General features: G+C 40.4%; 1 protein-coding gene across 5 annotated transcripts in view; it reads left to right on the top strand.

The window, feature by feature from the left end:
- Window positions 1-16,053, top strand: part of LOC116331650 (nuclear receptor coactivator 2-like) — a 54,711-nt gene that overhangs the window by 19,487 nt on the left and 19,171 nt on the right. For all 5 annotated transcript variants that reach the window (XM_031754407.2, XM_031754408.2, XM_031754406.2 and 2 more), the window contains 6 exons: window positions 7,723-7,833; window positions 8,462-8,634; window positions 12,987-13,090; window positions 13,975-14,152; window positions 14,448-14,630; window positions 15,719-15,820. In XM_031754407.2, the coding sequence (XP_031610267.2) occupies window positions 7,742-7,833; window positions 8,462-8,634; window positions 12,987-13,090; window positions 13,975-14,152; window positions 14,448-14,630; window positions 15,719-15,820 (832 nt within the window). In that variant the 5' untranslated portion in view covers window positions 7,723-7,741. The remainder of the gene's footprint in view (window positions 1-7,722; window positions 7,834-8,461; window positions 8,635-12,986; window positions 13,091-13,974; window positions 14,153-14,447; window positions 14,631-15,718; window positions 15,821-16,053) is intronic.

The raw sequence follows: 16,053 nt of genomic DNA, 5'->3' as shown, positions 1-16,053 counted from the left end.
CTCAAACTGTAAACGGCAGCAGGCGGGGCACAGGGGAAAAACATGGAGTTAAACTACATTTACTGAATATGATTTATGTTGAGGAAACAAACAAAACAGAGTTTGTTTAATCATTAATCATTACTTGACTGAAATTTAACATCAATCTAATTAGGTTTGTTTTCTTTTTATTTGTTGACACACATTAGGGTTTTTTTTCATATGGCCTTATGCTCTCAAATGCTTCTTTTTTGAGAGGTTAGTGGAGCAAGAAAAGGAACGACAACAGAGTTTAACACACAAAGGTGCAACAAGCAAGAAAGATGGACAGTTTATATAGTTTTTGACATTTAGTTTCATTACACTACAGAGACATTTTTGTATATTATGACTTCAGTCTATACTGCAGCAAAGCTAATGACCAACAAAAGAACAAACATGAACAAGAATAGCCCACATAACCGGTTATTCCGTGTATCATGGCCATTTCCCTAAGTGGCAGCAGTATGTGTGCATCTGCAAAGCTCAGCAGAGCACCTGTGTGTTATCATGATTAAGCCGTGTTGTAGAATCTATCCTTTTTGGCACGTATGTGTAGTCTAACTGGTAACTGGTGTTAGTGCTGATTTGTGTTAGCTCAGTTAAACAGCTCACTGGAAAGTCTAATATTGTTTGAATATTTGCTGACTCGGCTCCAACGAGCCTCAGGCGTCAAAAAAGAAAGCAGCCGTACCAGTTCAGCCACTGCTATCTTTCTCTTTGTGGCGCCTCTGTCTAGTAAATCAAAAGCTATTTGGTAATTAAGGTAGTGGTTACTTGAAATGACTAAATAGTTATTGAAAGCAAGTATTGTAGCTGCTCAGAGAAATAAAGCTAGATATGCGCAATACAAATTGTCACCAGTAACCGGCGAAGAGCCAACCATAAAGCCACCTGCTCAGAGCAGCATCACCGTGGCACCAAACAGCCGAGATGTACATAAAGAGATTGGACTTGTTGACATGGACACGCCAACACGTAGAGAGCCACATACACAAACATGCTCACTGTGCATATGTCGCAGGCCTTTCAGTGTGGGAGAAGCCAGTGTTCTTAATCCAGCTACAGCAGGGTATTAAATCTACTTTATGTTTGTGGGTTTTCTGGCTTTTAGACAGCAGCCTTAACAGCTTACAGACACCAAAGGGAGGAGGGTCCTTACTACCAAATACCTCTGTCAAGCTGACTGGTGTCTGAGTGCTAACTTGATCCTGATTTTTATCATTTAGTTATTTGTTTTTGCACTAGCAGTAGTAGGGAAACAAGGGAAACAAGACACTGAAGTACTAGTCTTCTGTTATAGTGGACTATACTGCATTTGTAGCTGTGACTCCTCTTCACAGGTTGCATTCATAAAAATAATTATTCGGTTTTATTTTTTTCATTTCTAGAGGTTTGAAAATAAAATTTAATATTGACCTGCAAGGAATAAAAAGTAAATTCAATTCAGTTTTATGTAACACCAAATCAGAACGACATTGGCTCAAGGCATTTTTATGTTGTGAGGTAAAGACCCTACAATAATGCAGAGAAAACAGAGAAAACCCCAACAATCATTTGACTCCTTTAAGCAAGCACTTTGGTGACAGTAGGAAGGAAAAACTCCCTTTTAACAGGAAGAAACCTCCGGCAGAACCAGGCTCAGGGAGAGGCGGCAATGTGATGCAACCATTTTGGGTGAGGGGAGGAAGACAGGATGAAGACATGCTGTGGAAGAGAGCCAGAGATGAATAATAACTAATGATTAAATGCAGAGTGGTGAATAAACACATAGTGAGTAAAAAAGAAACACTCGGTGCATCATGGGAAGCCCCCAGCACCCTAGACCTACTGCAGCGTAACTAAGGGAGGATTCAGGGTCAAAAGTTTGTGTAAAGTCTTAAATATCATCCTTTGTTACCAACCCTTTTGAAGGTGTACTATAAGAGAGAGTATAATAACTACTAATAGTACTACCTACCATGCTTATATGCTTCGCAAATATATGAAATTGCACACATATATGTTAATTATTCATCCTTGAGGTGACTCTTGTTGTGTTTTGGTGCTTTATACATGAAATGAATTGAATCCAGATGGATTAACATGTCTGGGAGGAGTCGGGAAACAGGCATGCATACTTTATGATCATTATGGTAAGATGTAAAACCTTTTCACAAAATGCAAAGATCTCCAGGAGGAGCTTCAATAGAGCAGCCACCCACGGCGAGCTGAATTGTGCGTAACATTAACTGACGGACTCAATTAATTTCTGGGGATAAAAACTCTGACATTTGCACAGTAAATGTATTAGGACATTAAGAATAAACATGGAGGTCTTCCACTATCCCTGCAAAAAAAACAAACAAAAAAACCACATTAGCTTTAATTTTGTGCTGTCAGTCATTGCATAAGACTGCGTGGTCGTTGTCATTTTTTCTTTTTTTTGTTACACGCTGAAAACCTCAATTAGACTGCACACTAAAGCCTGGGGATGACTCATTACCTTAATAACAATCCATAGTGCGTTTTACTTCCATGACAACTATCATTTGGTCAGAGTAGGTCTGTCATGCATATGGTGATTGTGGCATCCTCCTGACTTCCCAGCCATTCCCTGCTGAACAACAGGTCTTGTAATTATCTCTAATTTACAGTAGTAACAGATTTTCCAGAGGTTTTTACCCATTGTGCTATTTTTGTTTACTTCTAAATGAAAGTCGGTTGTGCTATCTCTCATCTTTTTTTTCTTCCCACCTGATTTCCATGTGGTTGCAATCCAACACCTACATGCTCTATACCTCTGTTGCACAGTGGGAATTATGGGGATATTCCTGGAAAGCTGAAAGCCGTAAAGGTAGTTTGTATTAACTAATGATAATGCCCCTGATCCACTCATCTGATTGCAGACATAGAGATTTAAACCCAGTGTTTTGTTCAAACTAAAGGAGACTAAAAACAAGTAAGGGAAGTAAACAACAAAAACACATAAGTGAAAGCCTCACCCTGCACTCACCTTTGTAACCCCCACCCCACAAACTGAAAACAAAGAAACTGAGGAGCCGTGGTTTCTACTGGAGACAGGGTCCACTTAAGCAGGCAGTGATCAATCCTCAGCTTTAATTTCTTAATGGCTGGTTTGACCCTCTGGCCCTGGCTCTTCTCTGCTTCTCAAATTGTTTTTAAATGGCTTCACTTTGCGAAGCTCTTGGCTCCTCTGATTGCATTAGTATCGGGCTGAGCGGGGTAAAGGCTTTTGTCGCAGGCTACATTAGTGTTAATTCATTGTGTGCACATGTGTGTGTTTGTGTGTGTGCGTCTTTCTGTGTTTCCATGCCACATGTCTCTTCATATGGATGTTCTTGTGGATTTGGGCATGTGTATGTTCTTCAGACATTGATTGAAGTATCTAAGTGAAACTGATTGTGAGGAGTAAAGTGACTTTGTGTGTGTGTGTGTGTGTGTGTGTGTGTGTGTGTGTGTGTGTGTGTGTGTGTGTGTGTGTGTGTGTGTGTGTGTGTGTGTGTGCCTTCCTCTGATTGACTGAATCTTTAAGCGAGGCTTTCATCAACTTTTGAGGTTAACGTGCTGGACTCTTGTGATGACGACGTTAACTTCACCGTCTGCTGAACATAATAAGACTCTTTGTTTTGAAAGTAACATCACACTTGACGTCGCTAACCTTTGTTTAATTAACTTTTAGAGAGGTGTTTCCTTTTTTTCCTACTTAATCCAAGTAAATGGATGACTTGCACAGCTCGAGGGTGGAAGGTTAGTTTTGGTATTTGATGTTCAAGTTTAAATATCTCCAGCAATGATTGACAATCAGGTAATTAACTCACACGTTGTAATTTCCTTGTTTATTAAGATGCTGATTACACTATTAGGAAAGAAGTGGGTATTGTCAAATGACTTTCTGTCCATTTGCATATGCCATGTGAGAGTTGATCAACTTGGCATCAATTTGTGTTAGCAAAATATGTTTGCAAAGCTAACTTTAAATCAGCTGCTGAGTACTGACAGGAACTAGAGAGCAGAAACTTTTTCCTATATGAGCTTCTCTTCACTGGCTCCCTGTTAAATCCAGAGTCAAATTTAAAACTTAAAATCTTTCTCCTCACATACAAGGTCTCGAATTTTCAGGCCCCATCTTATCTTAAAGACCTTATGTTACTGCACCATCCCAATAGAGCACTTTGCTCTACGACTGTTGGCTTACTTGTGGGATATTTAAAAGTAAAGTGGGAAGCAGAACCTTCAGGTTTGGGGCCACTATTCTGTGGAACCAGCTCCCAGTTTGGAATCAGAGACCCTCACTTCTTTTAAGATTAGACTTAAAACTATCCTTTTTGTAGTTAGGGCTGGATCACGTCACCTGGAATCTTCCCTTAGGTTTTCTGCAATAGGCCTGGGCTGCTGGGGGCTTCCCATGATGCACTGTGTGTTTCTTCTTCACTCACCTTTTTTCACTCTGAGTTTATAAACCACAGAGTATTTATATTAATCAGGTATTATTAATCTCTGGTTCCATCCGGTCATGGCAGATATCTGCCGCTCCCAGAGCCTGGTTCTGCTGCAAGTTCTTCCTGTTAAAATGGAGTTTTTCCTTCCCCCTCCCACTGTCGCCAAGTGCTGACTAATAGGGGGTGATCTGATTGTTGGGGTTTTTTGAGGTGACTATTGTGATTTGGCTTTATACAAATAAAAATGAGTTAAAAATGAATATTAGACCTATAACACTGAAAATGGAGCACAGTATGATACTATGATACTATAGAGACCAGATAAACTAACTACCTTCCATCAAACAACAGATGCAATGAAAGCAAAACAAGAAAGAAATAAAGTTGTTGACCCCCAATTCATTAATTTAATGATGTAAATTAGCAGGAGCCAAAATGGGTAATAGATTTTCTTTGAACTGCTCATGTTCAGATTGAAAAGATATCAAAAAGCTGCTTTGACTCAGAAGGCAGCACAAAATTTCAAATTCCCCTTTTGTTTGTTAGAACTACTCTTTGCTCCCTTATGGCTGGCCTGACAAAAAAAAGCAACATTTAACACAGTAGTCTAAGTTATATTTTTAACTTACTGGCTACCAGACATGACGCATGTTCTCAGTGTAATGCCTGTGTATGGGAAGGCATTAGAAAGGGTAATTACGGTGGCCAAGTGGACAGAGATGTTTCTCTGTCACCATGACCCTCATCACTGCTGAAATCTTCTGTATTTCACGTAAACCTGCTCTTTTATGAGTGATTATATTCTAGTCATCAATCAGCAACCATCACCCACCATTAAGTGTCATCATGTAAACTACAGTAGGGACGCTAATGTCGTTCTATTTTTAATAACTTTGCGGTGGGTATGTGTGTTTCTTCCTCCACATTTATACAAATGATAGGACGGCTAAGGATCCACAGCTCTGGTGGTGCTTGTGGCCTAATAACAGGACAGTCGAATGGTCACATTGCTAGCACACTGATATTTAGCAAGTACAATGCTATATGTAGTTTAGCATGTTGGTAGTATTAGAGGGAAATTCAGGGAGTAATTACAAAGTAATTACAAAACAGCAGTCAAACAGTCCAAAGGAACTGTTGGTGTAGGTGGAGGGAAAGTCTGGCTATAAACAAAGTCATTAAAATCCATCCTTTTGAGACAAATTCATTCAGTGGTTGTCAAGATGGCAGTGCCACTGTCAGACAGGCATTTTATTCCTTAAACCAGCCTGCTAGCTTTTCTAAAAATTGGCTGATGGCAAGAAAAGTTGATAGCTAGCTGAATCATGATGATAACAGCTCATTAACAAGGGCTCTCTTTGCATTGTGGTGGGAACTATCACCACATCCACAGCCAAAGACACCACTTGGCAAAAACTGACTGTCTGATTTTTTTTTTTTTTGTTTAATCACATTATTGACAATTTTCTGCTCTCTTGGTGTAATAGGGACATATTTTCCTCCCTCCTCAAGCCTGCTAATTCAGAACAGCAGATGCTCCTCCTATTTTCTTCCTCCTGTTACCCCATCCATTTCCACTTGTATTATTTTGCTACACTTACACTTGCCAGCTTGAAGACTGTGTGAGAAAATGTTTCTGCAGGCCCTTATATATTTCTTCGCTTATAGGTTTCTTCCTTTTTGTCTCTCTTTACTCTCCATATCCCTCCCTGTCGTTTTTCTTTCCTTTATCCCTCTATCCTGCCTTTATCTGCACAGTATCAGCCCCACTGACGGCCTGTTATGTAATAGTCAGGTGATGGGCTGGCCCGTTTAAAGGCCTTAAAGCCCGAGTGTCCTAACAGACACTGCCTCTGCTCCTGCTTGTAACTGTTGGAGTCTGTCTCATCTGCAAATGATTGTTAAAGATAACAGATGATTGTCACATCTATTCTGTCAATTTGTAATCAGTATGTCCTTTTTATTACCTCAACTCCAAACCTGTGTTATATTAACAAAAAAGGACACGCCAATCCTTTGAAAGGCCTGAACCTGAAGCAATTTTTAACTGTTTCTTAAAAAACAGAACTAAGTGCCAGACAGCTACCATAACACACATCTGCAATTTGAGTAATTTAAAGTAAAACTGAGGGAGAAATGAGAGAGTTGACCATGTTAGACCAACAAGGGTTTTGTAAGCAGTGTTTTGTAGGTCTAGCCACATGAGGTGACCATATGGTTTAACTTTCCCTGCCAAGAAGTGTTTAATTTAAATGCCTTTCCACCTGTCTATACTTTTCGGTCTTACCCAATTCTTTCAAGATGGCAAAAATATTCTTTGAACAACCTGGCTGTCGTCATTATGACTGCTATGACTGCTACTGAATGCCTTTGACTCAAACACCATAAATTTTCATGTAAGAACAGTGTTAATGCCTACATGAATTAGCTGTTTCTAACTGAAGTAATTATTGACACCTACTGTATTCCCACTGGGCCTCCCACATTGCCTGCGGGCACTTTACAATAGCACATTGTGTTCGGGAGTCACGAGCACACTCCCTCATTATGCAAAATGCAGTGTGTGTACATCTTCAGCGCATTAACTTTTGCCTATAAATAATGAAGTGAAGTTCATCAAGGAGTGAGACGAGCACTCTTCACCATCAGTTTTTAAGGATTTAGTGTCCACGGTGCTCAGCTGCACTTGTGCCACTTCAATCTGGCGCATCGAGGTTATGTCTTTGTTTATTGAGATTTACTGTAAACACTTTGGATACGTTTGAAATCATGAACACATAAATGTCCAAAGAACTCTATAGTTTTTCAGGCTTGTACTCTTGCTGTGAGAATGTAAATATTATGACAGGCAACTCCAGTAACTGATCTACATTTGTATTGCTTAAACAGGTCCGTGGTTATTATACTGTTGTACCTTTATATTTGATGGTTCCTGTTTATGCTAAAACATGTAACTTATGTTTTATTTTATGGTGATTTTAAATGAAGTCAAGCCTTCAAGCCACAGTGCTCCTGCCAGGCAGCTCCATCTGCACCGCTCCATGCACTCATAACGTGTCTCACATTCCTCATGTCATATGGAGAGCATACTCGGTCTAAATTCTCATCCCACCCTTCTTCAATTCCTCAGTAACCCCACCATCCACCTGTACACTCCAGAGGGCTATATGTACGCATTATTTACCAATTTTATATGTAACAAGGTGCATGTTAAACACAAACTCTAACTACAATCTGCACGTGTTTGCTTTTCTGCCTCCAGGTGCTGATATCTGCTGAAGATGAGTAGTGGGAGGGGGGACACCCCAGAGCCCCCCAGAGGGGGAGACTCTCTGAAGAGGAAGGACTGTCAGTCAGACCTCCTGGGGCCCAGGTAAAAACTTTATCCACCACACACAGCCTCATGACACACTGTAATACATAAAGCCTCATGCAATAACAACTAATCAGAACTAAAGTCTTGTTACTTCATTGTAGAACACTTGATTATTAATTATATAGCTGCTCATTTTGGTTGGTTAGATTTTTGTCACATTATTAAATAAATAAGTAAGTAGTTATAAATGGCATGATAGTTTATGGCTCATTAAGAAGAAAAGGGAGTGATTAATGTGGGTCACTATAGAAAAATGCTGCTGCAGCATCTTTTTATACAACAAGTTGACTGAATGAACTGTTGTTTGATGGTACGCTGCAGTCTGTGCGCTGAGGCTATAATGAGGACACATTGATGTTGCGTCGGAGGTTGCGAACTTAATTTTACTAAGTGTCTCTTTGTCTTCCAAAAGAGAAGTAGTCAGTATGGAGAGCACGAGAGTAACTCTCGGATTTGTAGAAACATTTTTGGCAACTCAGTGTAAGATTACTGCACAGTGCACCAAAGTTCTCAGCTGTTATATCACAGCTATATTATCACACAGTGCAGCACCGTTTCAGTTATCATGATTTTGACTTCATTCATTTCTTTCAATGATGTCGTTGTTTCTCTCCTTATCCTCCAGCCCTAAGAGAAGCACTGAGAGGAGAAACCGGGAGCAGGAGAACAAGTACATCGAGGAGCTGGCAGAGCTGATCTTTGCCAACATCAACGACATGGATGACCTTAACGTCAAGCCGGACAAATGTGCCATCCTGAAGGAGACGGTGAAGCAGATCAGGCAGATCAAGGAGCAGGGTGAGGATATGCTCTTGTGTAATAATAATAACTAAATGTTAATAAATGTGCTTTGGCGCTTGTGCTTGGAAAACCGAAGCCACCCAGTTGTTTTTGATTTGCCAGCGTTCAGGGTGTTTGTCTGTCTGTAAAACTTCTTAAATATACATTTACAAATAAGAGGAAAAGGCAGGGGATCCCCAACGTAATTACAAACAACAGTCAAACAGTCAAAACTAACTGCTGGTGGAGCTGGAGGGAAAGTCTGGCCATTACCAAAGCCATTAGAATATATCCTCTTGTGACAGTTCCATTCAGTGGTTGTCAAGATGGCAGTGCCACTGTCAGATAGACAGTTTATCCCTAAAGCCAGCCTGCTAGCATTTATAATTAATGACTGAAGGCAAGAAAAGCCGATAGCTAGCTGAGTCATGATGAACAGCTCATTAACAAGGGCAAGCAAAGCCACACACTCGTTTTTTGACTTGTCAGCATTTCCGTTTTTATGTTTTAGGTCGTTAACCAGTTTTTAAATTACGGAAATTTACAAAAAGCAGGAAAAGTCATGATATCTTCTAAGTAAGTGCAACATGACAATCGATGGAGAATTTCTAGCAAAAGATGTTCCTGTTGTGAAGAAAAGTACCGAATCACAGTTAACCTCAAAGTTAACTCACACACATGCTGAATAGTTTAATCTGCCTTAATTACGACTCCAGTTTATATATGTTAAAAAAAAAGGAACCCCTAACATCACAAAAAACTCCCTGACTTGGTAGGAGTAACTTTAGAGACTACTGATAGAAGCCCTGAAGAAGAATATGATGAAGACAGTTATGAAAGAAATTGAAATTGTATTATACAAGTTTAATAATAAATGTTTTAAGAATAACAGCTACTCCTTTTGGTAAAACCAGTGCCTGGAAGTGCCTAAGAGGGAATCTGTTCAGCAATCTATTTTAATGAGTCCAGATAAGTTGAGAAAATTTCACCTTCTAAGGAAAGCAGGAAGTTCAAGGAAGATCAAACTCTCAGATGACAGTTTCATAATCAAAGAGAGTCTATTCATGTTTTCACAGTCACAAACGTGGAACAATTGCCGGAGGAAAGCGTTGCCGTTGGAAGTGAAGAAGCATAAATAATATTAAGTCTGTAACAACTTAAGTGCTGCAAGCACATAAACTGAACATGTAATTCTTGAAATGGCTTTCTGCACTTCTTATGTGTTTAACTTAAAAAGAAACCACACTAATGACAACTATCAGCACAAAACTGTCTTTTAGCATAACTTTAACACTTAAGCCTTGAAAAACAAAAACTCTGGCTCCGTCCTGCGTGCAAGTCCCCATCTTCTAGGACCTGCAGTAGGCTCAACAGACCGATGCGGAGAGAGGAAATGTGAGTGTAAACACAGACTCAATAATGACAATGTGTGTGTGATGATGGTGAGACAGACAGACAGAGGCAGGGCTGTTATGTAACGCTGACCATGATGTGAGTCTTCAGAGGAAAGCGGGCAGACCTGCCTTCATCACAGTCTCACGATTTCCCTTCAGCCCTCTTCCTTTATCTCCCAACCTTTCTCGCCACATCTCAGTCTTTACTCGTTGCTTTTTTTTTTAAAAACATGAGTCCCCCTTTTTACAATGTCATTTCATTTTAACGCCACATTTCTCATCATTGCATCTCACTTCTGTCCTCATTTCTTCATCCTACCAGGTTCTTTCCTTTCCTTTCCTTTCCTTTCCTTATCTCCTTTTTTACCCTTCCTCAGTCTACTTTAATTCCTTTCAGTCATTTTCTTCATGTCTTTCTTCTCTTCTTTTCTCCCTTTTGTTTATTCACTCTTTCAACCTTGATGTAATTTTATCCTTCCTTATCCTCGTCTTTCTCCTCTTTTCTTTCCCTCCCGAGCTTATTTTACCCACTCTTTTTCCTCATTCTTTTATCTTCCTTTTCACCCTTTCTCAGTAATGTTTGTCCTTTCATTTTTGTTCTTTTTATCCTTTTTTCTTCCTTGGATTTTCTTCTTTCTTCTTTGTTTGTCTTGTTTTATACACTCTTTTATTCTTCTGCTATTTTCTATATTTTCCTTTCCTTTCTGTTAACCTGTTGTATCTTTCATGTGTCCTACACAGCCTCTGTCTCTTGCCCATATCTTTATCTCTTATCTTGGCTGGCTTCATCACTCATTTTCTCATGGCCCCTCTCCTCTTTTAGTTCCTGTGGTCAGCCACTTGGTGTCCATGTGTCATGGCGCAGTTTGCGTTTGAAAACAACAGCTGAATAAGCACACACACACATACAAACAGATAATACACACAGCTGCCTGGTCAACTTCAGAGAGCCACTATTGTCTGCATGTTTTTGACCTGCTGAGGTCGATTTCACACAAAAGTTATGAATTCAGACAAAAAAACATGTCACCTGATGGAAAGCTCACAGAAACAAACAGGTGAGAAAATAGCATTGTACTACCCATTCATGATAGTCAGGCGACAAGGTGTGTGTTTATGTTCTTTGGCTCACAGCTCATATTTACACTTACTGCAGGGTAAAATTCTAGATGATGAGTATTTGTGTAGTGAGCGTGCACTGCCATATGAGTGTGCCGTGTCCTTGGTTTCTCACTCAGATGCAAAAACACCAGTGATAAAAAACAACACTCTGCTTAAGGCTCCACAAAGGGGATTTTACTAACCAGCGGGTGACATCCATCTCTATGTTTAGTAATTACTTACTGTAAGCAATCAGTTGTGTTGGCACTTAATTTCCTGTCCGTTACTCAGTTAACCAGTTAATTATTTCAGCTTCCTAAGCTAAATAAGCAAGTGCAGAGGATGGGTTTGTTTTAAAGAGTGTAAACTAGCAATGAAAGGGTGTAATCATCAACCGCTGTCCACCAAGATGTTTGGAAATTCTGCATTTAATACATAGCTGACCATAAAGAATATTGTTCTTTTCTATTCTGACACATTTTTGCAACCTGCTTTGTTTAATGTAAAAAGTATATAACCATATATTAGACTTTTTATATTCATTTAGAAAAATGGAATCTCACCCACTTGGTGGGAGATGGATTTTTTTCCCACCCTGCTTTGTTAAAGATGAAGTTGTCTCATTATTCAAACTGCTGCTTGAGGTGTTGGCTTGAATAAAGCTGTTTAGATCTAATGAGCTGTGCGTTCGTCAATACTGCAAACTGCATTATGTATAGTACGCAGCTGTTAATATGCAGGTTTGACTGCTAGTATCGAGTGTTTTTGCTGTGATGTTTAGCTTGAAAGTTATTTTGATTATGTAAGCTTAATTTATAGGCAGTGGTATGCAGAATAACTCTTTTGCTTTTTCATGCAAATTGGGGGTTTGGGGTCCAAACCTGAGTGCATAAATTGATCGTGTCAACTGGAGTGTAACATATTTATTGATTTAAAAAAAAAAAATGCTGAGTATTATTGTAATACCCTCCAACCTGCACTGCAGAGCCACCCCAGGCTCTCTGTGACAGGGTTTAAGGCTGATGACTCTGTACAGCTCCGGTCCCACAACAGGAATGTCAGCTATGTGGTCTAATGGGGCCATGGGAGGCTTAACAGTCCAGTGGTACAACCAGGGAGGAGAGTGGAGACTGGCCTCTAGTATGGCTATGAAAGTGTAAAATGTAGAAAGCATTAGTGTAGTGATACCTGCTGCCCGCGACATCCCCACCACTGAAACCTACACACGATCGTGCTGCTGGAAGACTCTGGTTTAGAGTTTATATAAGCACAAGGTTAGAGTAAGGACTAGCCAAAGAATGTAATGTGTGAAAGGTCCTGGTGTACATAAAAAAACACAGTCTCTGAGTGGGTGTGTGTTTGCCTGAAGGCTTCATCATCACAAAAACAATACTGTCAGTGTTTTCTGCGAAAATAAAATACCCACTAAGCGGGAGAGCTACAGTGAAAGCTTCAGTCTGACAAGATGGTTTTCCAAGAAAATGAGCATATTTCTCTGATACGCATACAGTGAGCTGGTTCATTGGAAACAAGCTTTCCTTTTGATGCTGCTGACATGCTCCATCATCAATGAGTCATGCCTTCATTAAATAACTTAAAGTGTATTGTGCAGTTTTTTTCTCGATCTGTTCCCTGTTGGATGGTAAGGGAATGTAGGGTCTTTTTATTATTGTTATCATCTTATCAATACATTTAATATTGATTAGGTGTGTCACAGTAAGAGTATAATGAAGACAACTATGATTTTCCACAGATTTCTTCCCCACAGTAACTTTGAGGAGTAAAAATCTCAAGTCCTTACAGCCCTGCGTTGAAACCATTAAACAAGAAGGCCTTTCTTGACTCAGAGATGAAATTTTGTCATGTCTGTTACAGAAAAGGCTCCAGTTGCCGATGCAGAGGAGGTGCAGAAAGCAGACGTCTCGTCCACAGGCCAAGGTGTTATTGATAAAGACACTCTTGGGCCCATGATGCTGGAGGTGAGTTCAACCAATAGTTTTGTGGCTATAATACATGTGTTGGGGGGAAAAATGACATCCATGACAGTCAATTCAGTAATAATCAAAACAAGCCAAAAAGGATTACTGCTTTTGCTGCTGCTGCTGCCAAAACTGAGGACAACTGAATAGTTTCGATTCACTAATCTAGTGTTTCATAAATTTATGTGCTGTGACAATGATTATGAGAGCTTCTCACTGGTTTCTGATGCTATCGTCACAGCAGTTGAAATAGGGCAAAAATGCAAATGCTAAAAAAGGAGATCTGACCTCATTACGGCTGCAAATATTTCATGTATGTTGTCGTCATAAACCAGTTTAGAGCATCTTCCTGCAGCCACACAGGGTGATAAGAGTTTCTGTGACAAACTCTAATGCAGTCATCCAGCCTACTTGAGTGTGAGTGTGTGTATGCATGGGTATGCGACGACGTATAACATGGGACCCGGTGAGGTATAAATACCTTTGTGAAAAGCCAGATTAGAAAAGGAGGGGCGGAGTCTGACCACACATACACGCAGTCTATATATAGTGTTCACCAGCAGCAGTCTCAGGATACCTTTGTGTAAACATGGGTGTGCTAAAGGAAAAAAAATCACAGTCTGTACATTAAGGTGGAAAATGAAAGAAAAAATAGACAGAAAATCACACGGTGGTCACTGGGATGTGCTGCAGTGCCTCGAATCATGCTCGGTATTTGAGAATATTAGCATTTATTTTTAGTAGATATCTATCTAAACTTTAACTGAGTTGTAACGTGAATCTCTCCCAACTTGTCTTCTTCCCATTTTCCCTTTCTTCCCCTTCATCTTTTCTGTTGGCTCTCTATTTTCTCTCTTTCATCCTGTCTTCACATCCTCCTTCAGGCCCTGGACGGCTTCTTCTTTGTTGTCAACATGGAAGGCAACATAGTGTTTGTGTCGGAGAATGTCAGCCAGTATTTGCGCTACCAGCAGGAGGAGCTGATGAACACCAGCGTCTACAGCGTGCTGCATGTTGGCGATCACACCGAGTTCATCAAGAACCTCCTGCCCAAGAGCCTGGGTGAGAAAGTTATTGACTTTGGCAGCACTGAGAGAATCTTCACTTTCTTTTTATCTTACAACTCTGCCATGTTGAGAGAAAGCAGAAAAAGTGATTGGTTTAGGTCATTTTTCATGTTTTGTAATGGGTTGTGGCTAGTACGGTTGGGAGCATTTCCTGCTTTGTGAAATGAGCTTTTCTTGTAGCTTTTTTTTTATGTTGTATCGAATTTGTTTGGTGCTGCAGTGTTTATGTTGGAAATTTAACATGCTCACGATGTCTCCTCTTTGTTTTGGCATCCCTCCCTGTCTCTCAGTCAATCATCGCGATTCGTCCAACAGAAACAGCCACACCTTTAACTGTCGCATGTTGATCAACCCTCATGCTGATGGTGAAGCCCGGCTTGCCTCGGATCAGCAGGAGGCGGCGCAGCAGAAGTATGAGACCATGCAGTGTTTTGCTGTCTCTGAACCCAAGTCAATCAGAGAAGAGGGGGAAGGTATTGTCTCTACTTGTGCCAGTATACTTGTGCTTTTTGTCACTCTTTTCTGCCCTTTAATTTGTCTTCTTTTATTTTCTGAGATTCACTCGCTCATTTTCCATTTTTGCTCTGTCATGCCTTTATTCCTCGCTTCCTATTTGCAGTCCCCGTCTTTATGTCTTCGTCTGTCTCTGCTGATTTGGTCCCGTTTTTTGTTATTTCTCACCATGTGGTAGAGTGACTTTGGCCCTTTCACTTGTGTGCACATCTTTTACACTGTTTTCCCTTTTTTTTCTCCGCCACCCAGTCTGTGTCTTGACTTTCTGTCACTTTCCCATCACTCTTACCATCCCGGGTCTCCCAGTCTCTTGTGTCCTGTCCTCCTTCCATCATCACTTCTCTCTATTTTCCCTCCCATCCACTGGAAGAGACTAATTAGTGTGTGGCACTTTGTCATCTTCCCATCTAATCTAATCACACACACATGCACATTAGGGAAAAGAATCTGTCTGCCAATCTAATTTTAGATGTCTGACAACCAGATATTGTGCCAGTGTCTCCCACGTCAAGAGGAGGATATCTGGTGGACGGAGTGAAGGCTGTAGGTTGAGACTGCGATTTAGGTTGATGTGTAGATTGACTCTGACTGAGAGTAGTGCTGACATCGATGTCGGGGGTGAGGTCACAGTTGTCCTGTTTGATTCCAGTGCTGAGGTGAAACTGTGGGTGTGTTTGATGTTGAGGTTGTGGAACAGACAGGGTTAACAGAGTAAAGAGTGAGAGTAAAGCTGAAGCTGCTTTAGTATTCGATCTAGGCTGGTAAAATGATGTGGGCAGGAGGTATGATGCCCTAGCTGAGGATGAAGATACACCTGGGAGTCACACCATCACATACACCTGTACAGTTTAACACATTCAAGTTTTTAGATGTTTATAACATTACGTTTTTCACACATTCACCGACGCTGTATTGATTACATTATATTTTGAGGTGCTTCACTATTATACTATACCTTACTACTATAAGGTTACTAAAGCTATTTTATTTTTCAATCCCTGTTGCTGCAGATTTTTTTCCATGTAACATGTCTCATTTTTGTCTGCAGATTTCCAGTCATGTCTCATCTGTGTGGCAAGAAGAGCCCCTGTCAAAGAGAGACCTGTGATGCCCACGTATGAGAGCTTCACCACACGCCAGGATCTTCAAGGTAGGTCCGCAGGGCTAGGTCCTGTGTTAATATGCTGCATGATCAATCTGTGGTAGCTTGCCAGCATAAAATACAATAAGAATATGGTGTTAGTATCTGAAACAGCTTCAAGTCAGCCTGGAAATTATGCTAGTGTCCTACTCAAAGACATTATTTATACCTGGCTTTCACTACTGCTGTGCTGGTGTGGAATCAGACCACCTTGGTGCTTTGAGAACCAGAAAATATTTTGA

This window comes from Oreochromis aureus, linkage group 18, assembly GCF_013358895.1.
Source record: "Oreochromis aureus strain Israel breed Guangdong linkage group 18, ZZ_aureus, whole genome shotgun sequence".
NCBI classification, from domain to species: Eukaryota; Metazoa; Chordata; class Actinopteri; order Cichliformes; family Cichlidae; genus Oreochromis; species Oreochromis aureus.
Note: the sequence above shows the minus strand (reverse complement) of the source record. Positions and strands in the feature narration are given on the sequence as shown.